This window comes from Silene latifolia, chromosome 1, assembly GCF_048544455.1.
Source record: "Silene latifolia isolate original U9 population chromosome 1, ASM4854445v1, whole genome shotgun sequence".
NCBI lineage: Eukaryota > Viridiplantae > Streptophyta > Magnoliopsida > Caryophyllales > Caryophyllaceae > Silene > Silene latifolia.
In genome coordinates, this window is record NC_133526.1 from 178,616,449 (window position 1) to 178,641,733 (window position 25,285).

General features: G+C 39.4%; 1 protein-coding gene and 1 non-coding gene across 2 annotated transcripts; one reads left to right on the forward strand and one right to left on the reverse strand.

Moving 5' to 3' along the window:
* The first annotated feature begins 5,636 nt into the window (after positions 1-5,636).
* Positions 5,637-6,911, forward strand: LOC141588188 (uncharacterized). The gene has a single exon (XM_074409644.1). The coding sequence runs from the start codon at positions 5,637-5,639 to the stop codon at positions 6,909-6,911; it is 1,275 nt and encodes a 424-aa protein (XP_074265745.1).
* A 7,662-nt stretch (positions 6,912-14,573) lies between these two features.
* On the reverse strand, positions 14,574-14,680 carry LOC141620086 (small nucleolar RNA R71). Its single transcript, XR_012531880.1, has one exon. It is a non-coding gene; the product is annotated as a small nucleolar RNA R71 (small nucleolar RNA).
* Between the last annotated feature and the right edge of the window lie 10,605 nt (positions 14,681-25,285).

Sequence of the window (25,285 nt, forward strand, 5' to 3'; positions counted from 1 at the left end):
CCCAAATTTCGAATAAATGTGTCCAAGATCCAAATTCACATTAACTTGGGCACGGTGTAGCCGATTCAACCCTCATCAATATGAATTCGGTGGATAGACATTTATCACCCACTTCCCCTACGTAACAAGGTTTGTACCCCGGTGTGGCCGAGCGCACTCCCTCACGAAATAAGTTTTCATGGTTTCTACTTTTTGGTAAGGCTAAGTCTCAATTGTTTATTTTTAGCGAGAGGTCATGTCAATTATTATCTATCACGTTTTAAGTGAACTAAAGCGGTGAACTACGATAATTGTAATTGACACGGTCGATAAACTCGATTTAAAATGCATGTTTAGTTATGGCGATTTAGCGATGCATGCAACATATAAATAAAATGCAAAGCATAAAAATAAAATCCTAGTATGGCCTTCCTAAAATAGTAAATCTAATAAACTATTACAAATTCGGAAACCAACTCCTTTGGTCCCTTGATCTTCGGTCTTAGCACGCATCTCGAGGCAACACATTCTTGATGGACCGTCTTCTCGAATGGCACCGTCTTCAAGGAACTCCGGAATAATTAAATTACAAAATGAATTACATAATTTCCTATTATACATTTGTAATAAAATAAAAAAATAAATCTATTAAATTACAAAACTGTGATACGAGATCACAATAATTACAACCGAATCGATATTCCCATACATTTCGGGTAATACCAATTAAAACTAAAGCCATACTAAGTAAAATCACATAATTCAAAAATTACATAAAATTAAAATATGACAATCATAAATAAAATGCAGCATTATAATATGTATGAACATACTAAATCTTATGCTAAATCGCCTTTTAAGAGCCAATATCGTATATTAATCGATTTTTACGGATTTACGTGATTTTACTTTTTAAAATCACAATAATTACATAAATTCATATTTATGTACAAGTTAATTACCCTAACCATCTTAGGACTCAAAACATAGTCTTCACTAATATTTTGACAATAACTCAACTTGATTTCTTAATATTGTTCATTATGGACCAAAAATACAAAATTTATGCTATAAACTTCAAATTAAATCATAAAAATTTCAAATAATTTCAAATAATTTGAAATTTAAACTCATGAACATTCTGGAAAAATACCATGACACTCAAAATGTTCAAAACTTAGGTTAAAAATTTCGAATATTTATCGAGAAAAACAATGTTGCGGTTTATCGGTTTTAACAAATATCACCATTAAAATATGAGAAAATTTATTTTCATCAACTTTTCACTTTTAGATCTGAAATATATGATAAAATAAAATATGTGACGTTTTTCTTTAGTCATGAAGTATGTTTTTGCATTATTACTAATTATAGTCACTATTTATGTGATTTTTCATCAAAAATTCATAAATCATGCAAAAAGACTTCACTATAGCCAAGAATTTTACAAACATATTGTAAAATTTCATGTGACAACATACTAAATTTTCATGACCAGATTCGAAATATAACTCATATTAACCTATTTACCCATTTAAATACGATTTTAACTTATAAAATCCATATTTCGAGCAAAACAACTTATTTTAATATGAAAATTTACAGGCCATCAGTATGTATTACATGTGAAAACATATCCAAAAACCACTGGAAAATTCTAAGTTTAGCAATTTTTCGTCCAAAAATGACATTTTCCTCATAAAAATCACATTTTAATGCCAATAATATATAAAATGAAAAATAAAAATTCATAAATAAACCAAAATGTCCTAAAAATCACTTAGGACCAGAAACTTTTAACATGCAAAATTATTTCATGATTTATCTTCATAAATCCTAAATAACAAGTTCTATATGTTAATTAAATTAACTCGGAAAAACTAACCCGATTTTGCATGCAACAACCGTGATGCTCTGATACCACTTGTTAGAAATCATATTTTGAATATCACATATTTTAGTTTAATGTTTTAGTCATAAAAACTTAAGGATATTATGCATGCAAAACATATAAATAAGTGTAGAGGAAAATCGGTTCCTTACATTGAATATTTCGGTTTATGGGCACAAGTAAGGTCTCCTACCTTCACTTGTTCTTGAGCTATGATGAGTAATAGGATGATCCTCCAAAGACTTCAAGTATAGAAGCCACTCCTCTTGATTGCACCCAAGATTATCCCTTATCTCTACTAAATAATATGTGCTCAAGATAAAAAAATTTTATCTTCATTGAGATGAGAGAGAGTCTAGAGAGAGAAACTCTATTCTCTAACTGATTTCTTCAGCTTTAAGCAATGGCGAAGAAGAAGAAACCTGCAAATAATCTCAAAAATTTACGATCAAATGAAAATAATAGCAATCAATCTAATAATAGTAATAAAAAAATCCAAAAAACGTCAGTTCTTCATACTGCTAGTACTAGTACGAATAATAACACTAATACCAATTCGCCTAAATCGGTGGTGAGACCTTCTCTGCGGGTTTCATCTCTTCGATTTGAGGCAGAATTGGAACCTATTGACGAAGAAGATGAGTCCGTTGACGATGTTGCTCCGGTTGTAGAGGAAACCCGTGCTCGTCCGATTTTACAGTTACAGAATGATGATGTGGAAGGTGAGATACGTTTCTAGTCGACATCTGTGTTTTGCTATATCCTTGGAGCTAATCCGCCTAGTAATGTGGTGTCTGGCTTTGTTAAACGGGTATGGCAGGCGAATGGAGTTGATAAGATATCGTTCTTACCAAACGGAATTTTCTTAGTACGATTTAAGACAAAAGCTCAACAACAGGCAGTGCTTAATACTGGACACTTAATGTTTGACAGTAAACCTGTCATTATTAAGGAATGGAGTCCTGATGCTGCTTTAATTAAGCATGATGTTAAGAAAGTTCCTGTATGGATGAAATTGTTTGGATTGGAAGTTAAGTTTTGGGGACAGGGATGCTTAAGGAAACTTAGTGAGGAGGTTGGTAGGTTTATCAAGAGTGATGAGGCTACAACTACTCGTAGTTTCTTTGGGTATGCTCGTGTTCTAATTGAGGTGGAGATTGGTAAGGACTTCCCTAAGCAGTTGGAATTTATGGATGAATTGGGAGTTCTGCAGAGGATAAGAGTTGAGTATGATTGGATTCCCCTTAAGTGTGATAAATGTCGAGGGTTTGGACATGATGCTGCTCATTGCAGGAAAACTGAGGGGCCCAAGCCTGTTAAAAAGGCCTGGAAACCAAAACAGAAGACTGCAGTACAGCATGGTGCTCCTCAACAGAAGCCTGGTCAGAAATCACCATCAGTTGCTCAGAATGGTGGTACTGTGCAGACTGAGCCTGTGTGTACTCCTGTAGTGCAGACTGTTCCAGTTCAGCTGGTGACCCCTGGAGTTCCTGTGACTAAGGGGGTGAAGAGCTTTCACTGCCTAGGAGGTTTCTGTTAAAAATGATGCGTCAGGAATTCCCTGATAGCAGACAGTACACTCCTAGGGGGGTTACGTTCTTGGATGCTCTAAATATGACAATTTCTAAAAGTGTGAGTGTTGGAAAGAATGGACTAAGGAGACTTAGATTGGAGAATGGGTAGCATTGGGTGGTGGAATATTAGAGGTATGAATAGTATGAATAAACAGCTTGAAATAAAGAAATTTCTTAATCAGAATAATGTAGGTTTATTTGGTCTTTTAGAAACTAAAATAAAAAGTTGGAATTGGAATAAGGTGAAGAATACGGTGTGTGAGAATTGGTCTATTTGCACTAATAACAGCAAGCATAAAGGGGGTAGGATCTGGCTCATATGGCAACCTACTCGATATGTGGTGGATGTGAGATGCATTACTGATCAGTTAATTCATGCTAAGGTCTATGATAAATTGAAGGATATCAATTTCTTTTTTACTTTGGTTTATGGCTTCAATAAGGAGAAGGAACGAGGTAGTTTATGGGAGACACTGATCAATCTTAGGGTGTCTGTTGATATTGCTTGGATGGTGTGTGGAGACTTTAATAGTCTTATGCACATTGATGAGAGGATTGGAGGGGCTACAGTCACTTGGAATGAGCTTCTTCCAATGAGTAATACGGCAGTTCAGTGTGATTTGACTGAACTGAAAACTGTTGGCTCCTTTTTTACATGGAATAACAAGCATGATAGTGAGTCTAGAGTGTATAACAAGATTGATAGGGTGCTTGTAGATGCTACGTGGATACAGGCTTTTCCTGACTGTTTTGCACACTTCTTACCTGAAGGGCTTTTTGATCATTGTCCGTGTATCATTCAGTTTCAGGAAGAGAGTAAAAGGAAGGGTGTACCATTTAAATACTTCAATATGTGGGCAATGTTGGAGGAGTTTGAGGATATTGTTGGGCATCACTGGGATGCTACAATTCAGGGGACACCCATGTTCAAGATGATAAGGAAATTAAAATTATTGAAGCCTAAATTGAAGCAGCTCAACAAGGATAATTTCAGTGACATTGAGAATATTACTCAGGTCACTGAAATTGCCCTGAAGGAATTTCAGAAGCAACTTATTAAGGATCCATTGAATAAGAGCTTGTCTGATTCTGAAGCTTCCTGTGCTAAGGAATTGCATTTCCTCAAACAGGCTAGATCACAGTATTTGTTACAAAAATCAAAGGAAAATTGGATGAAGGATGGGGATGATAACACTACATTCTATCATGCTAGCATCAAGCAGAGGAGAATGCGGAATAGAGTTTATCAGGTGAAGAATCAAGAGGGCCTTCTATGCAACCAGCAGTCTGATATCCAAACTGCCTTTGAAGATTTTTATAAAGGTCTCCTTGGATCATCTCAGTCTGTGGGGCCACTTAATTATGAGATTGTCAGGAAAGGGAAGTGTATAACTGAGTTGCATCAGGAAATATTATTGAAAGGGGTCACAGATGAGGAAGTTAAGTCTGCTATGTTCTCGATTCCTGGCAACAAAACTCCTGGACCAGACGGGTATAGCAGCCAGTTTTTTAAAGATACGTGGCATATAGTGGGTAAAGATGTGATTCATGCAGTTAGGAGTGTTTTTACATCTGGGAAGCTACTGAAATCTTGCAACTCTACCATTCTTACTTTGGTTCCTAAGGTAGATGTGCCTGAGAATGTGACACAGTTTCGGCCTATAGCCTGTTGTAACACTATCTATAAGTGTGTTGCAAAGGTTATTTGTAATAGGCTGAGTCTTATTTTGCCTGACATCATCAGTCCATCCCAAAGTGCATTTATTAAAGGGAGAGACATTGTTGGAAATATATTGCTTTGTCAGGACTTGGTTAAAATGTACAAAAGAAAGGCTTGCTCACCCAGGATTATGATGGAAATTGACCTTCAAAAAGCATATGACTCTGTAGAGTGGGTGTTTCTTCAGAACATGCTCAAGGCCTTGCAGTTTCCCAAACTGTTTATTGATGTTTTGATGCAATGTGTAACTACTCCAACCTACTCTATTGCCTTAAATGGGGAAGTCTTTGGATTTTTCTAAGGAAAGAGAGGTCTTAGGCAAGGGGATCCCCTCTCCCCCTTGCTTTTCACTATTTGTTTGGAGTATTTAAGTAGAATTTTGGAGTGGGTTCAACAGAGACAGGAGTTCAGGTTTCACCCCTTTTGTAAGAGAGTGAACTTGAGTCATTTATGTTTCGCAGATGACCTTATCATGTTTTGTAGGGGGGATACACAGTCTGTGGTCTTGTTACTCAGGGCTTTTAAAACGTTTTCTAATGCTTCAGGTCTGTGTATGAATCAGGGGAAGTCTAGTATGTACAGTAATGGGGTAGCTGAATCTACTATGGCAGCTCTGACTAGACTTTCTGGAATGAAGAGGGGTACCATTCCTTTCCATTACTTGGGAGTTAGCATAACCCCAAAGAGGTTGGGTGTTAATGATTGTCAGGGGCTTATTGATAAGGTTATGGCTCGCATCAGAGGGATTGGGGCTCGTAAGTTGTCTTATGCAGGGAGACTGGTGTTAATTCAGTCTGTGCTGCACAACCTGCATAACTATTGGGCCATAATATTCATTCTCCCCAAGATTGTTTTACAACATATTGATAGATTGTGCAGGAAATTTCTCTGGCACGGCAATGAACTGAAAGATAGCCCAGCCTTAGTGGCTTGGGAATATGTTTGTAAACCAACAAGGAAAAGAGGGTTAGGCCTGAAATGTCTTTATTGGTGGAACATTGCTGCAGTTGCAAAATACGCATGGTGGATTGCAAAGAAAACTGACCATCTGTGGGTCAGATGGATTCATGCAGTGTATATGAAGGATAAAGACTGGGAGGTATATGAACCTGGGCAAGGGGCTAGCTGGGCATGGAAAAAAATCTGTTGGGTTAAAAACCTTATTAAACCTTTCCTGTTCAGTGGTGGTTTTGGTGATTATAGCATAAAACTTGGGTACTCTTGGCTTGTGGATGAAGGTCCTGACAAAGCATGGCATCCTTGGGTTACTAACAAGCTGATGGTTCCCAAACATGGGTTCATCTTGTGGTTAATGGCACATAGAAGACTGTTAACGCAGGACAGGCTTATGAGAATGGGTGTGATTCAATCAAATTGCTGTTATCTCTGTGGACTGGATGCTGAGTCTGTGGAGCATCTATTCTTTCAGTGTATTTACAGCAAGAAGTGTTTGGCTTTAATGTCTGAATGGCTGAATGTGGACATTCCTGAGCAACAGGCGCTGGACTGGTGGGTAAAATACAGGAATCGCTCTTTACTGATAAAGAAAACTGTAGCTGCTGCTGTGGCTGCTTTGATTTATGCAATTTGGAGGTGCAGGAACCAAAGTAGAATGGAGGGTTACTTGCTTACCCCTGGAACTGTCTTTAAAAATTGTAAAAGTGAAATTAGAATGAGGCTGAGGTGTAATAGAGTTGGGTCAGTTGTTAGAGGTGTACAAATCTGGAGGGAACGCATTTGTATGTGATAAGTCTTGTACTCTAAGGTTCTAACCTTAGGCAAAATTGTATGGGTGATGATTATTAATGGCAACTTTCATTTTCCCAAAAAAAAAAAAAAATAATATGTGCTAGATATTTGTTTAGTAGTTTACCTTAAAATTGATTACTAATACATATATATTACACTAATAATATTAGTAATTCGATTGAACAATTTGGATCAAGATTTCTCTAATTTTGGAGAACGATGAAAGACTGTAAGAGAGAGGTATGCATGAATGAATTGATTATGCATGTAGAGAATGAATACAACTTAAAAGAGAGAACAAAATTCTCCCCTTTTGTGCATGGAAAACCGGTGGGGGTGGGAGCCAATGCCAAGGGATGACATCTTTTCTTTTTGCTTTTTGGTCTACACAAGAAATAGGTGTGTAAGGCTATCATGCTATAGGTATGATTAGCTCTATTTTATCACATAAAATAAATCAACTATAATGCATTATAACTCCCTCCATTTCGGTCCACTTCCATAAAATGGACTACCATTTTATTTTGTCAATTTGTCATTAGTCACACAATATGTCACATGTAGTATAATACATGTTATTAATTAATTTAATACATATTTATCACATAAATATCATTTAATAAATTAATTAAATTACATATAACAAATTGACTAGTGATACTTGATCACATAAATAAAATGGGTTATTTAATTATAATTCACAACATCTTGTAATTATAATTAACCATTCATTCTCATCTTTATTGTTTCTCAAACAATAAACAATATTAGTAATAAAGCATTTTTATTACTAAAATAAGTCTTATTTAATCTCATTACAATAAGAAATAATATTTTCTCTCACAATTGAATTGTTTAATTTTAAGGAATTGATCAACTTGTATCGTCATACAATTAATCAACTTTACAGATAAGGGCATCATACTTTAAGTGTGACCTTAAGGGATCAACTAACCACCACCGTCCCATGACAGTAACGTCAAACTCTAGCAAGCCAATCGTTACCGATTAATGTTGGTCAGTTGACTATATATTTGAATCATCCCTTACGTATTCTTAAAATGAGATTTAAACATGTGATCATCATGATCGACAATTGTGATCGCATTATTGTCGGGCACACTCCAACAGGAAAACCGTCTTCCGGTCAAGTCACATTTGGAGCTTCCCACTCCAAGGGAGATCTGCACATTTAATACTTGGGTTATGGAGGGACTCGTGTGACTGAGGCACGACGTCTGGTAGGGGACTCGAGTCGCACTCGGGCCCGGTACCACAGAGGTGTTCCGAGTACCTTGTGTTGGTTATAGCGTCTTGGGTGTGTCCCGGTCACCGGTTTATGGAGATGTATGTTGGAGGTTGACTTTCATGTATTTTAATACCTTGTTGGAATGTTGGTTATTGCTTTTGCATTATCACATGAGTAAGTAGGCTTAGTTATTGCATTCATTGAACATTTATATCGTTAAGATAACACTTGGGTTTAAATGTCTGTGGTAAACCATATGGTGATTTCCGCTCATATGAGGAGTAGTGTTGACAGGTTTTCAAGCTTGAATCGAGGGCTTGGGAGCGGTCTTCTTAGTTTTCATCACTCGCACTTATCTTAGTTTTTGACATTTAAACTCTTTATTTCAATTGGGTTGTATTAATGGGATATTATTTACATCCCCCAAACTTGTACGATCTTAACTAACTACAACTTATCTATTTAAATTATGTTAAGTATTTCTTTACTCGATTGTTCGCACTACAAGCTTGGGAAACCAAGTCTTATAATGCCTCCATGTGTTGGGAACGCCTAGAAGAAAGGGTCCCGAATTATGGGGGTGTTGCATTATGAGTCGGAAACGTGAAGTAAAATGTTGCATGATTATATATGTGTTATAGTTTTGTTGAACATCTTGCATGATTTACTCACTCAAATGATATGTGACTATGCATGGAAATTGGATGAAATAATTTATGAGCGTAACATGTCTTGAAGCGGTTGTTGTTTGTCAATGTGTAAGGACTATGTGAAATATAACGTGATTACGTGTACTCTATAACAAGTTGATAAGATTCTTGATGTAGTTGTTCATTTGGTACATGTTAATATGTGAAAACTGGATGAAAAAGAGTAATGTATATGACATGTTTTAAGAATGAATATTACTACGTGTTGGTGTGTGAGAGGCGTTAGCCTCGTCCTTTGACATGTTAATACCGCATCTATGTTTGAATTTCACGAATGCTATTGTTAGAGTATAATTAGTAATAGTCGTTGGTAGAATAGTCACTAGTATAAGAATAGTAAATTTTAGCCTTAAATTTGCAAATCATGGAGAGGCATCCAACCAAGTGCGAGTTAGTACTCGACCGAGTACGAGTCACATGACCGAGTGAACCCTACCACTCGACCGAGTTGACCAATTTCCAGAAACTTGAAAATTTTTGGAAGTGAGTCACTTGACCGAGTGGACGGGCACTCGACCGAGTGCCATTTTCTGGGTTGTGAAATTCGGGAGATTTGTGTTATTACCTTATTTTTTGCAATTCTTCATCATTTCTCATAACAAAAATACCAAAATCTCTTAAATTTTTTTCTAAAACTCCATTGTTGATGATTGTTGCTTGGACTTAAGGTTTCTACTCCATTTTATCCTCTTAATTCTTGCTAATTAAACAATGTGTGTGGTTTTCTCATTATTCTTAATTTTCCCAAGTTGGTTTCGTTTAAATCCACGATATTCCCTTCAAATTTTTTCAATTAATTCCATGTTTTATTTAATTCATGACACTAATCACATTTTTACATCATTTATGATGTCAAGTGTAAATTTTTCATGTTGAATTTTGCCCAAATTTTTTCTTTATATATGGACTCGAAAATATGCGTTTTCTTGAGTCAACAATTTGAATTTTGTGTTCATTTCTTGGGTTAATCGTTCAAGAAGGACTCAACCTCGGTTTTTGATGCTAAATTTTATCTTACGATTGAAGTTTTACCTTAGAATGTTACCCGAAATGTTCGAAATTTTTGTATTCATACCAAAAATTTAATTGCTTCATTTAGACCCTTGTTTAGTTGCTTTATCGATCTCGTAATGTCATTTATAGTCTTAAAGTTCGGAATGTATTTAAAATTCTCCTAATACTTTCAAAAATGGGGAGGATACGTACCCAAGCCTTGATTCTCATGTTTACTTCTTATCCTAATTGTGTCATAAAGATCTAAATGTTATCTAAAGATATAACACCCGCCATTTTTCTAATTTAATTTGTAACCGTATTTTATTTCCGATCGATTTCACTTGTATGACTCAGAATTTATTCCCAAGTAATTCATTTTTTTTCTTCATTTAAATTCTGGAATTATTTTGTATCACGAATATTATTTTATTCTCGAGATTTATTGTTAATTATAATTATGTCAGCTTCGTTTTATTTGTTCATTTAATTCGTTTTAAAATTCTATTCCGATTTAATTCATTGGATTTTCGAATTTACTACTTTTGAACTCCTTTATTCTTATTAATTTCTAATCTCATATATTTTATCGTTATTAATGAGATTTAATTTTATTCCCTAATATACGATTTTATTTAATATTTAATTAATTCCGTTTTAAGTCGATTTTCAGTCCAATTTCTTCCTGGACCGACCATTTGTTTACATGATATTTTATAATAAACATTTTTAAAATCGGCTTTTGCTCCAATTAATATTTGGACTGTGTATTTATTTTTTTTAAGCAAGTTATTTATTAAACTTGTTTTATTTTTAAACTTTAAGGATATTAATCTTATCCTACCTTTTATTATTTTTCAAGTCTTAAATTTGTAGAAGGTGATTGCATTTAACCACCTCTTTTTGACTGGTTATTAGTGAGCTTTTTTATGTGACTCATATTTGAGCACATTTAGTCCGCGAATTAGCCTCGATCCTATGCTTCATAGTGCATAATTGGGTCATTTACTATCTTTAGTTTCTTATTTTGCATATTCTTTGAGGTTTTGTTTTCCTTGGTAGGAGAGGAGTGCAAACCTTGCATTTACATGGCAAAATGGAGCTAAATTGATCGCATCTAATGACCAAGCATCAAAGGGAAGACGATACTAGAAGGCCTATATAACAACCCGACCCGCCACCATCGTAACACAATCCCAATAAGATGGGATTTATACCTTTGGGCCCATTATTTGTCCTCACTTAGGCCCAAAAGTACAAGGCCTTGTTACTAAGTGGTGGGTGGAATCCCTTATAAAAATATCACAACCTCCTCAATTCCACAATAACTTGGGGTGTTACAATCTCCCCCACTTAAAGACCACAACGTCCTCGTTGTGCCTCCAACTTGACAGCAGCCAAGCCCAGAATCCTCCCCCGTTAGGTGTGTGACCCGGGTACTCCCGACCACGAGCTCACCACACAGTCGCAGGGTCGCTCTGATACCATTTATAACAACCCGACCCGCCACCGTCGTAACACAATCCCAATAAGATGGGATTTATACCTTTGGGCCCATTGTTTGTCCTCACTTAAGCCCAAAAGTACAAGGCCTTGTTACTAAGTGGTGGGTGGAATCCCTTATAAACATATCACAACCTCCTCAATTCCACAATAACTTGGGGTGTTACACGGGTTCTTCTTGAGACGCTCGGATTGCTCCTGTACCTCACGGGTTCAGTTCCAACCGTGGGTATTTTCATAACCCAAGTCATTTCCTCTTCATTCCTTTGGTCTTCACTGTGGGGGCACTACGAAGGCTATGATAGCCTAGGCAATTGCTATCCCCACATTATGTCAAAACACTACACATCAAGAAACAATTAAGTCCCTCCCTCACTTTCTCTCAAAGTGATAATCTTGATCAAAGCATAAAAATATATAAATCTAAAATTGACAAAAATGCAATACAATAAGTAAAATGCAAGTTAAGGGGTTAGAATATTTACAAATGGTGGTTTAGGGAGGACTGCATCAAACTCTCATTCATGTATGAGATGTCAAGGGGGCATAGCCAAGGTGTTGTTGATGTTGCTCAACACCTTGAAGAATTAGTCGAAGGCTTGTTAATTGTTATGATAAAGATCTTCAATAGACCTTTGCATATGTTGTTCTTCATTGTGATGAAAATGATCACCAAAGCCTTGGTCTTGGGTCATAGCATTACCAATATAAGGATTGAATATTCCATCAAACTGATCATCCCATAGACCGCATACTTCATCTACTTGGTCCTCAACAATATAACGACTAGATGAGAACAACTCTTCTTCCTTCTTGTTATGGCCAATGAGGCCTTCTTCATTTCCTGTCACGAGTGGTGGTGAGCTATTTAAGCTCTCATTCTTGTTGAAACTTTCTTGCTCTTTTGATTGAGCATCTTGATATTTATCCACTTTCTTCTTCCATATGGGTGGTGATTTTTTACCCATAGCTTGTCTTTGCATTGAGATGCCAACTTCTTCCTATCACTTTCTCGGTTATAATGATCAACCACAAAACATGGCTCATGTAGTCAGGGAGCTCTTGATACGTGCTTTTTATATAGTCTTTTTAGCCTATTTTAGCACGTATTTCTATGCATTTTTATACTGTTTTTATAGTATTTTGCCCCGAATTGGCTACTTTGGTTCGTTTTGTCCATTTTGTAGAAATGAACGCGAAAGTAGTGGAATCGTACCCTTTTTCGTCCTTTTTGCATGCATTTAGAGGAGACGGGATTTTCCTGAGTGAGATACTGCATTTGGAAGCGTCATGGCACGGATTACGAGGCATTTAGGCGCGGACTTGAGCTGAAATGAATATAAAGAATTCGATCGAGCAGTTTTACCACTCGATCGAGTGGTTTCTACGTCCCAGTTGGTCGATCGAGTGAATTTCCACTCGATCCTTATCCTGCAGAAAGGCCAGTTACTCGATCGAGTAACTTTCTACTCGATCGAGTAGATTTGCTGAGTTGTTTGATCGATCGAGTGGTTTTAATCCACTCGATCGAGTGGTTTCGCTATTTATGGGCTTTAAACAGCCCGTGTGATGATTTACTTCGCAAAACTTAAGTACTTTTCTATTTAAACCTACGTTAACTAGGTTATTAGGTATCTAATCTTTTATCTATCTTTTTATCTATCAAAAAATTTACTGCGTACTTCATTCCTCTCTACTGTAACCTTACTTTTGGGATTGTTCTTGCTCGGAATTTGTGTTCTTTACGCCGGATTCGCATTGATTGTAATTCTTTCTCTTCTCTTATTAATAATTAATCTTTTGTTTAATCTCTCGTTTCGTTGCATTTATTCTTCTGCCCTAATTCTCTTTTATGCTTTTCAATTGTTCTTTCATTATGTTTACTGCTGGAATATTATCTGCTGTTAGTTTAGTTAGCGATATGAGTAGCTAAACCCCTTTCATGTTGGGATTAGGGGATCTGCGGTAGGAAAGTGACGATGCAGTAAATGAAACAGATGAATTAATTACGAGACTCTGTCACCATAGCAATTTAATTGTATTTATTCGACTTAGTTGAGTGCACACTTCTAAGTTAACCTTTAATCTGGCTAAAATTAATCCTAGATCGAAAGATTGGACTAAATAGGCCTGCTATGAACAGTAGACTACCCTGACGAGAATGAAAGTTAAGTTAGCGGTATTTTAGGATAGAAAGTGGACCGAGAGGACCTTTCAACATCTGTCTTACATTAATTAAATCGAGTCATTTACGGTTGAGTCACCGGACTACCGTAGTGAACCGAAATCCCGACATGTCCCTCTTTATCTGATAGTTTAAACTCATTTCCGCCTTTTTCTTTGCTCTTGCCCTTTATTTCTCTTTCCTTTAAAACTCGTAGTTTAGATAACAAATCAAACAACCCCCCCCCCCCCCATTTGTGACCAAATAGACGGACTTCTACAAATATCTTGCCTCCCTGTGGAGATCGACCTGACTTCCCTAGCTATATAGTTAGTTGAGTTAGTTTATTTTTGACAGATATACGACAGACGTGTCAAATTTTGGCGTCGTTGCCGGGGAGGCAATTGCCCTATTTGTTTTCGTTCCGTTTATTTTATCCGTCTCAGGGAATTCCTATTCCTTAAGGCCGTTCTTATTAGTTTCTTTCAGTGTTGTTTATGCCCAGGTCGGATAGGTGTGAATTAGTTTCAGCTGATTCAGAGCCGGAGAGATTATTCAGGCATAGACTCCGTCTGATAAGGAAATCACGAAAGGAAGACTTGAGTACTTTCGAGCCAGAGCTTGATCATTTTCTTTTCACGGAAGACAGTCCGATTTCTACAGTAAAGATGCCTAAAATTTCTAGTCATTCATTGCCTAAAGCATCCTCTATTCCGAAGGGTTTCAATCTCCAGACTGAGGATGGGAACACATTTGATATCTGCCCTTCTTATATCAATCTGGTGGAGCGTAATATTTATAGAGGTGTGGCAGGTGAAGATCCGAGGAAGCATATGGAAACCTTTACCGATTACTGTTCTACTATCCCCGCCACTAAGGGGGTAACTCAAGATAAGATTAAGGAGGTTCTATTTCCTTTCTCTTTAGCGATTGACCAGGAGTGGTGATCGACTTGGACCGCACAAATTGCTTTGGGGTTCTGATTGGGAGTCTCTTGCTCTTGCATTTTACAAGAGATATTTCCATCCACAACGCACCAATTTGCTGAGGGCCAAGATTACTAGTTTCAGACAGGCTCCCGATGAAAGTTTCTATGAAGCATGGACACGATTCAAGAAGTTGGTGAGGTCTATCCCTCACCATGGTTTTGACCCATGGTTCCTAGCCAATCAGTTCTACAATGGGCTGTATGATGACCACAGAGCCATACTTGATGCGGCATCTAGTAGGAGATTCCAGGAGAACACCGATGATGATAAGGGGTGGTCTCTTATTGAAGAAATTGCTAATCACAGTGCTGAATATGGAAACCCGAGGGATGGGATTAGAACAGTTCATGCAGTCGATAAGCAGGTTTTGGCTCAGCTGGAGACCATGAATTCTAGGTTCGACAAGTTGGAATTACATGCTGTTGGGGAGCTTGAGACGGTCCATGTTCTTACTAGGGGAGAGGCCGTTTCATGTGAGAGATATGGAGGTAATGATTGCCACTCTGCTGTTGGCTGTCTTGTAGAGAAGGAACAAGTCCTTGCCTTTCAGCAATATAGGCAAGGAGGGGGTTCTTATTACAATAATCAAGGGGCAGTCCATCCCAATCCGAGGTGGACTAGTCGAATGTGCTCAATCCTACACCTCCTCCGCACTTTAAGTGTGACCTTATGTCCCTCCACACAAGAATCAACAAGGCTATCAGAAGCCTACTTCCTTTACTCCTCCTAACCATGGTGCATCATCTTCCGGTGGGGTGAGTGAAATTGGTGAGCTTAAGTCTATGTTGCAAGCCTTCACAAAGCAGTGGCAATTGAGTGATCAACAGAAAGATGCATCCATAAAGGCACTTGAAACTCAAGTTGCCCAATTAGCCACTAATCCGTCCACAAGAAAGCAAGGTCAATTACGGACTCAAAATGAGAAGAATCCACACGAGACGGTAAATTTCATCAATCTGAGAAGCGATCGTTCATATGAGGGACCGGAAATGCAGAAATCAGACCCAAGGAGAGTTGTAACTGATGGTGAACAGTATTCTGGCGAAGAAAATGAGCTCACGGCAAAGCAAGTGCTCGATCGACTGGTTTCAGGTGGTCGATCGAGTAAATCTAGGGATGAAAGTGATTGATCGAGTGAAAATACCACTCGATCGAGTGATCAAGGAATTGGCAATGGTCGATCGAGTAGTTTTTCTACTCGATCGAGTGAAGCAGAAAATGGAGTTGCTCGATCGAGTGAAAATATCACTCGATCGAGTAAAATTGGCGAAGACTCTACTCGATCGAATGGGTATATTGGTCGATCGAGTAGTTTTGATGACGAGAAGCTTATTCGAGAGCCTGCTAGTGCTCGTTTAAGCGAAAAATCACCGGAAAGACCTCGTTCGAGAGGTAAGAAGCGTCCAAAGGATACAGAACTTGCTCCGGAAGACACATTGGAAGAGAGAAACAAGGGACTTGAGATACCTATTACAGTTCCCTTCCCGAGACGACTGCAGAATACAAAGGCCAATCAAGAATTCGGCAAATTTGTTGAACTTACGAAAAGCTTGGAAGTCTTTGTGCCATTCAGGAGTTTTGACAAAGGTACCCTCTTATCTTAAGTTTATGAAAGAAATTTTGAGTCGTAAGAGGACCATTAGTGATAGTAAGACAGTAACTTTGACTGAGGTGGGGTCAGCCCTATTTCAAAATAAGTTACCTCCTTAGCAGTCGGACCCGGGTAGTTTTTCGATTCCGTGTCATATCGGCAACTATTTGATTGATAATGCACTATGCGATTTAGGCGCTAGCGTGAGTGTCTTACCGCTGTCTCTGACTAAGAGACTTTGTTTGACAAAGCTGAGTTGCACTAACATGACAGTCCAGATGGCCGACCGTAGTATATCACGGCCACTAGGCATAGTAGAAGACGTACCTGTGAGGATCGGGAGGTTCTTTATTCCCGTTGATTTCGTTGTCTTAGACATCCCCGAAGATGCACACACCCCTATTATTTTAGGGAGACCATTTTTGTCTACTGCACGTGCAGTAATAGACGTCGGGGGAAAGACTTTGACCTTTCAGGTAGGGGATGAGGAGCTGATTTTTCATCAGTCTAAGTCCCGGTGGGCTCCCATGCAAGCTCACCCTTGCAATGTTCTCTCTTCTATTGATCCTATTATTGACACTCCAGTTGAAAATTTGGAGTATTGTGATGCAATTGTTACCCCTCCGCCTCAGACTGAGAGCAAAAAGGAGGAAAGTTCGTCTGTTTTCCTTGCTACAGGTACAGATGAAAGCAATGAAGGAGCTGTCAAAGGATGTTGTGCAACTGCTATCAATCAAATTGAAAGTAAGGATGCTAAAGATGGTGATAAAGGAGCAAGGACGAGGAAAGTTCGCGCTTATGTGGATGTGAACTACTCCCCTCCTACCGTTTCAAATGATAATTCATGCTCATGGAAGTTGAAGAGGACAGTCAATATTCTTTGAGGTGACGTCCTCGTCGGGAGCCCTTCAAGGGCTCTTGAATTGCATTAAAGTAAACGGGGAAATGCCCCGTGTAACACTTTGTAATAGATAATTTTGAATTTTCCGTTGAATTTGTTTTTATTGCTTTTAATTAGGACAATTAGTTTTTTAGACTACTTTTAGCGTAGATTTAAGACTATAGACTGTTCTTATGCGTATTTGGTATTTTGGGATATTTTTGCACGTGTTTTTATGCAGGTTTGGGGAAGTTTCACGCATTCCAAGGAAGAAATGACGAAATTAAAAAGCTTACGCGAGAAAAGAGGTCGATCGAGTACTTTATGTACTCGATCGAGTGAAAATATGGGCGATCAAGCACTTTTTCCAGTCGATCGAGTAAAGCAATAAAGAGGATTTCTCGATCGAGTAGATTTCTACTCGATCGAGCAGATGGAGCAGCAAAGTGCTCGATCGAGTGGTTTAAAACCACTCGATCGAGTGAAATGAACAGGACACAGGGAGTTTTCACTTTAAACTCCTTCTTTTTGTTTTCTAATTCATTTTATCCCTAATTTTCGTCTAACCCATCCCTTATTGCGATCAATTCATCCCGAAATCCCCATTTTTCTTGCCCAATCTCCAAATCCGCCACCTACAATCCCTTCCTTGCTAATTAATCTTTCAAAGCCCTATAATTTCCCCTTTATTTGTGCTCATTTTCACTGTTTTTTAACGCGGGTTAGGGTTTGCGGTTTTGAGCTCGAAAAATCGATTGTTTTTGCTTGATTATTGACGATTAATTGCATTTGTAGCTTATATTCATCAAGTAAGTGTTTCCTCTAGCTTCATTGCATTTTAATTTCATTATTTTTGCATTCTTATGAGGAAAAACCGGTATTAGGGTTCGAAAATCCATGTTAGTCGAATTTCTTCGCCTTAATTTGTGCTTATGCCCTTGTTTCTCTTGCTTGATAATCAAATCCACTTTCCTCGCTGTTTGTTGCATGTCTTTTCGAATTTTGCATGGTTTTTGCGACATGGGTTCAGGATAGTCGAAATTTTCGACTATCACTTTGTTTTTTGCTGCTGTACTCTGTCTAATCAGCCTCCTTGTTGCTTAATTGTTGCTGTTTTAGACTGTCACACACCCCTGTCGATGCTTAACATGCTGCAAATTCGAATGTTGTGCGAAATTTTCGCGATTAGGGCTGCCTCAGTCGAATTTTCGACTGTCAGACGGGTTCACATGCTACTTTGTCTTACTTAACCTCAGTTGACACTTACATGCTGTTGTTGTTGACTGTTATGCCCCCCTTATCGCCATTTACATGCTGCTATTCAAACTTATTTGAGGACTTGTAGGGATTTATGTGCTGTAGGTCTAAAATTTTATTTGGTAGGGAGTTTTTACGGTTTAACATGCTTTGATTTCTCTTTGTTTTAGCCTCTGTTAGCCACTATTTTTCTTATCATGCCCCCTACCCTTGTTACAGGATGGAGTCTAGTTCTCTACCTTCTACCAGCTCCACCTCTAGTATGTCTTTGAGTGAGACAGTGGCCCCTGCTGTTGCCACTGCCTCTGCCTTAGTCACCACTGCAGCCCCAGTGTTTCTAGTTTCAGCTGTAGGGACAGTTTTTGCCCCAGCTAGCTCAGCTGCTAGCTCAGTTCAGGCTGCCACTTCTTCTACGGTCACCACCACTGCTAGCACTGCTGCTAGTCCTTCTTCATGGTGACCACGGCGACCACTACCTACCTCGCACCAGACTTCTACTTTTACACCTGTGGCGGACTCGCCAGCAGTCGCAGCTGCCTTCCGAGCAGCCCTGGTTCCTCACACCGTCGCTTCACCGGCTTCTGCTTTGAGTTCCAGAGGCCGGGGTCGTAGACAGTCCCGAGCTGCACCAGCTCCAGTACCCTCTACTTCCGCTCCTGGCACTTCTACAGCAGCTGCTGCTTCTACTTCTGGCACAGTCACGGTCCGAGGTGACACTTCCCTCGACCCTCACCCAGATTACCCACAGGTACATTTCGTTAACGTTTTACATCGCAAGAAATTTTTTCATTTAGTACGCTGTGTGCATGTACCTTCCCGTTTTCTAGAGAAAACGGCACTTGTGAGACTCGGCATTTACGAGTCGGTTTGTGACCTATTGCGGGCCACGGGGATGGCCGGGCTCATCACTATGAGCGGCCGTACTTTTCTGGAGCAGAGCCTCGAGTTTCTCAGCTCCTTTACCTTCTCCTCGGGGGCATACGAGACTGACCCCGATTGTTCTTCAGTGTCCTTCCGGTTGTTTAACCGGACCTTCCCGATGACCTTAGCGGAGTTTGGTAGGATACTTGGCCTTTCCTCTACGGGCGTGACTGTTTCCCTTAGGAAGATCCACCACCAGCTATGGCGGACTTTAGCTCAGACTACCTACCAGGAGCGAAAGCTCCATCAGGTCCACCTTCCCCCTGTCCGTTGTTTCCTTAGACTGATGGGGAGCACTATTTTCGGCCGAAAGGAGCCGAACAACATGACAAACACCGAGCTCTCCATCCTGGGCGGTTACCTGAACATTGATTGTGAAGGTCCTTTTACCTTCAACATAGCTTACTTGACCGCCCAGTACCTTCAGAGCCAGGGGCTGAAGGAGATGGGAACTATTGCCTGCGGTGGCACAGCCACCATTATTGCCCGTTCTCTTTTTCCCGTTTGGCCTCGTGACTTGTAGTACCTCGCCGGAGAGAGGCTACTGAGTCTGGACGCCATGCTCTCTCAGCATTGGCTTACCCCAGACTACCAGACTTGGAAGATAGACAGTTCCTTGTCTGTTGACTTACCTTGTGAGACTCTCCCCCGTCTTGAGCCCTTGCCCACTGTTACAAAGTGCCACCGTCTGCCACCACTGCTTGACTTACACCTTCCACTCCGACCTACTCCCACTGCACCCGCCGCCAAGAAGCGGCGACTTGAGACTGGAGAGGGGTCCACACCTTCAGGGAGTGCCCAGCCTTCCACGGCTACTCCTGATCCTACCCCCACTCCCACTACTACTACCACTCCTACTCCCACTCCCACTGACCAGACACAGATTGAGCCGGTCTTACCGGCTACTTTCGTACCACCTCCTCCTTTTGTGGCGCCCGCGGTCCTGGACCAAGGGGCACAGTTTACGGTTTGTTGCTTGAGGTTGCAGAGCGTCAGGCTCGTATGGAGAGGGACATGGCTCTTGCCTTGCACCCTCTGTACGAGTACCACTTGAGGCGACACCGTCCGATCCCAGAGGGTTGGCCACACCCTTCCTTCTACAGTACCCCCCGAGGGGGTGAGTCGGCTGACGAGGAGGAGGAGGAGGACCCAGAGGTGCCAGTGGAGAGAGCCCGCGCTGAGGAGCGGAGGAGGAGAGAGGAGGAGAGAGATCCGGAGTACACGGTGGAGGAGATCCGTGAGAGCAGTGACGACGACGACGATTAGCTACTGGTCTACTCACTTCCCCAGTTTTCTGGCTGGTTTGGGGAAGTTCGTATTTTGTATGTATTTCTTACTCTTTTATTTCGTCTCCTTTATATTTATTGTTTTATTTATTGGTTGTCTATTCCCGTTCCCCTGTATATATCTGCTGGTGTATGCTGGAGGACAACGAGGGCGTTGTCTATTTTGGTTTGGGGAGAGTATTGCATCCTTTTGAGTCTGCATTTGCATTTGTTTTGCATTTACGTTTATTTTTCAGCTTGCATTGTTGTTTATTTTCATTAAAAAACAAAAATCCAAAAACTAGAAAATCTCAAAAAATTCAAAATATTCACGTTTATTTTTGCATATAGGTTGAGTCGGAACGGTGATTTCCGTGATGACAATGCACTTTAACTTGTCTTTTTGCTTGAGCCTTGCACTTCTTTTGATGGTTATTAGCTTTGTGATACGCATAGTCTACGAGTTTCTGTTCAAATATAGCTGACTGTTTAGACTTGACCTGATAAATTGGCAACCTACTTGAAAATTCTGAGTTTTAGAGCCATAACTGGTGACATTCATGACCAGTTCATTAGGAATTGAGAGTAGTACTCCTTGCATAGCATGTTCGTCTCTTTTGCACTCTTATGACATTCAACTTCTCGTCAAATGCACATATTCGGGTTTGTGGTTGGTGTCACATGCAGGGAGGTGCTGGCAAATTTCCCTTTCCTTATATTTTTCACCCATTTAGCTCCACATTAGCCAAATTTGCCTTTTTGACCCATTAGCTACATCCCAAACTAAGTCTGCCTAGTCAAGCTAGTTAGTATGTTCTTTTGTGGTATGTTTTTCCGGTTGCATTTTGGCCCATATCCCCTTTGTATGGAGTTGTTGGAAAATAGAGGAAGGAGGAAAAGAGAAAAAGGTATTGAAAAAGAAAAAAAAAAAGAGAAAACGTGAAAGGAAAAAAAAAATGAAAAAAAGCTGAATGACGTGAACAGAAGAAGAAGAAAGAAAGAAATTTTGAAAAAAGAGTTGTTTTATTTGAGTTAGTTCACTCAGACGGTATTAAAAAAGGGAAGTTTGTGACCGTCTGACTCCTCCGTTCTATCCCATATTTTTTTGAGGAGATTGTGTTTGAGTTTAGTGAGTTGTGTGCCAAATGAAGGGCACTTGCACTTGGTTTTTCAGTCAGTTGAGATTCGGATGGTTTCATTATGGTCCTGTTAGGAACTAGCTTGACGCTTTTACCCCCACATTTCCATAACATGTTTTGCCTTTCTCACCTGAGCCTCACTATTCCCAAATTATTTGTAAGCCCTCGGCTGTGACGGTCATTATTGGTTGGAGTGTGTGCATTAGTACTTGAATTGTCTTTCATTTTTGTTGCATGCATGCTGTGTACGTCGCAGTTAGGTGAGTGACTGTCTTTTCTTCTCTCTTTTTTATATAACATTCACCCTTTGCTTCATGAGAGAAAAGTGACCACGAGAGAGTCCGATTTTGTTGGTCTTGCAAGGTCGATAGGTTGGCTATATTTCTGATCAGCTTATAATTCGTTTGCGTATTGACTGCTTAGCTATAACTGTTAGTTTTTGTTGCATTAAATTGGTTCAAGTAGACAAGTTAAGCTAGCTCTGAGTTATCATTTCCGTTCCATTAGTTTAGTTTTGAGTTTACTCGAGGACGAGTAAAGGTTCGGTTTGGGGAGATTTGATACGTGCTTTTTATATAGTCTTTTTAGCCTATTTTAGCACGTATTTCTGTGCATTTTTATACTGTTTTTATAGTATTTTGCCCCGAATTGGCTACTTTGGTTCGTTTTGTCCATTTTGTAGAAATAAACGCGAAAGTAGTGGAATCGTACCCTTTTTCGTCCTTTTTGCATGCATTTAGAGGAGACGGGATTTTTCTGAGTGAGATACTGCATTTGGAAGCGTCATGGCACGGATTACGAGGCATTTAGGCGCGGACTTGAGCTGAAATGAAGATAAAGAACTCGATCGAGCAGTTTTACCACTCGATCGAGTGGTTTCTACGTCCCAGTTGGTCGATCGAGTGAATTTCCACTCGATCCTTATCCTGCAGAAAGGCCAGTTACTCGATCGAGTAACTTTCTACTCGATCGAGTAGATTTGCTGAGATGTTTGCTCGATCGAGTGGTTTTAATCCACTCGATCGAGTGGTTTCGCTATTTATGGGCTTTAAACAGCCCGTGTGATGATTTACTTCGCAAAACTTAAGTACTTTTCTATTTAAACCTACGTTAACTAGGTTATTAGGTATCTACTCTTTTATCTATCTTTTTATCTATCAAAAACTTTACTGCGTACTTCATTCCTCTCTACTGTAACCTTACTTTTGGGATTGTTCTTGCTCGGATGTTGTGTTCTTTACGCCGGATTCGCATTGATTGTAATTCTTTCTCTTCTCTTATTAATAATTAATCTTTTGTTTAATCTCTCGTTTCGTTGCATTTATTCTTCTGCCCTAATTCTCTTTTATGCTTTTCAATTGTTCTTTCATTATGTTTACTGCTGGAATATTATCTGCTGTTAGTTTAGTTAGCGATATGAGTAGCTAAACCCCTTTCATGTTGGGATTAGGGGATCTGCGGTAGGAAAGTGACGATGCAGTAAATGAAACAGATGAATTAATTACGAGACTCTGTCACCATAGCAATTTAATTGTATTTATTCGACTTAGTTGAGTGCACACTTCTAAGTTAACCTTTAATCTGGCTAAAATTAATCCTAGATCGAAAGATTGGACTAAATAGGCCTGCTATGAACAGTAGACTACCCTGACGAGAATGAAAGTTAAGTTAGCGGTATTTTAGGATAGAAAGTGGACCGAGAGGACCTTTCAACATCCGTCTTACATTAATTGCCCGAGTCATTGATGGTGAGTCACTTTGGACTACCGTAGTGAACCGAAATCCTGACATGTCCCTCTTTATCTGATAGTTTAAACTCATTTCTTGCCTTTACTGCTCTTGCCCTTTATTTCTCTTTCCTTTAAAACTCGTAGTTTAGATAACAAATCAAACACCCCCCCCCCCCTCCCCATTTGTGACCAAATAGACGGACTTCTACAAATATCTTGCCTCCCTGTGGAGATCGACCTGACTTCCCTAGCTATATAGTTAGTTGAGTTAGTTTATTTTTGACAGGTATACGACAGACGTGTCAGCTCTCATTGTCTTGTCAAGATTAAAAGTGATTTTTTCATCCCCTACTTCAAGTGTGAGCTCTCCATGTTTCACATCAATCACCGCTCCCGTGTGTGCAAGAAAGATCTTACAAGAATAATAGGAATATTGTAATCCTCCTCCATATCTACAATAACAAAGTCTACCGGGATGAAGAATTTGCCAATCCTACGGGCAGATCTTCCCATACCCCTAAAGGTATCTTTGTTGATCGATCCGCCATTTGAAGCGTGATATTGGTGTACTTGAGTTCTCCAATTCCTAGCCTCTTGCATACTGAGTATGGCATGACACTTACACTTGCTCCAAGGTCACATAAAGCTTTGTTGATTTTAGTGTCACCAATGGTGCATCGAATAGAGAAACCTCCCGGATCTTTGAGTTTTGGAGGTGAACTTCCTTGAATAATAGCACTACTCACTTTAGTGAAAGCAATAGTCTCTAGTTTCCGGATGGATTTCTTCTTTGTGAGAATGTCTTTCATGTACTTTGCATAGGCCGGAAGATGATTGATCAATTCCGTGAATGGGATTGAGACTTCTAAGTTCTTCACAATTTCCATGAACTTTCCAAGTTGTTCATCAAACTTAGGCTTAGCTTGACGACTTGGGAATAATGGAAGTCTAATCACAATAGGCTCTTTATCTTTAGCCTTCTCCTCATTCTTCTTCTTTGAAACTTCTTGAATGGCGGGTTCTTCTTCCTTAGAGTTCTCCATAACTCTTTCCTTGTCACTAGCCTCAATAATGTCTTCCTCAATTTCCTTCTTTGTCCCTTCATACCTTGTACCATTCCTCAAATGGATGACACTCACCGACTCATGTCTTGGGGGATTACTTTGAGGTGGTAATTGCCCCTTTTGTCTTTGAGAGCTAGAAGATGCTAATAGAGACACTTGGGTTTCAAACATTTTGGTGTGGGCTAGTATGTTGATGATGGTGATGTCATTTGCTTGGCTATCTTTTTGCATTTGACTGAAAAATTCTTGTTGGCTCTTTTGCATTTGGAGGACCGCTTTCTGAACATCAAAGCCTTGGTCATTGGATTGATTGTATGGAGGTTGATTTTGATAACCATGGTTTAGATTGTAAAAGGGTCTTTGAGCTTGGTTTCTCATTGGAGGTGGGGTGTATCTTGGTTGAGGGTTTTGAACATTTTGGCTTTTGTATGAAAGGTTTGGATGGAATTTGGTGTTTTCATTGTAATAGTTGGAATAAGGGGTGCCACTCTTGTATGATTGGAAAGCATTCACTTGTTCCCCTAAATTCACTTTGACCATGTCTCAAAGTTCCAAAACTCTCACATACTCCACTTGGAATTGATGATGATGCCACCATAACATTAACATGTTGCTTAGGTGATTTGGAGGCCTCTTCAAGTTTAGCCATAGCCTTCTCAAATTTCAAATTGATGGTGTCAATGTGAGCACTAAGTTGAGCACCCAATTGAGTAATGGAATCCACCTCATGCTTTCCTCCTCTAATAGCCTTCCGAGGTCTACTATATTACGAGTTATGGACCGCCATTTCCTCAATTTTGTTCCATGTTTGATTGTCATCAACTTCGGTGAACATACCATTTGATCCCATATTGAGAATGTTTCGGGAGTCTTCATATAGACCATTTCAAAATTGTTGTACAAGAAACCATTCGCTA

Coding starts and splice junctions, on each gene's coding strand:
- LOC141588188 (XM_074409644.1), top strand. CDS start 5,637: ATGTTTTGTAGGGGGGATACACAGTCTGTGGTCTTGTTACTCAGGGCT.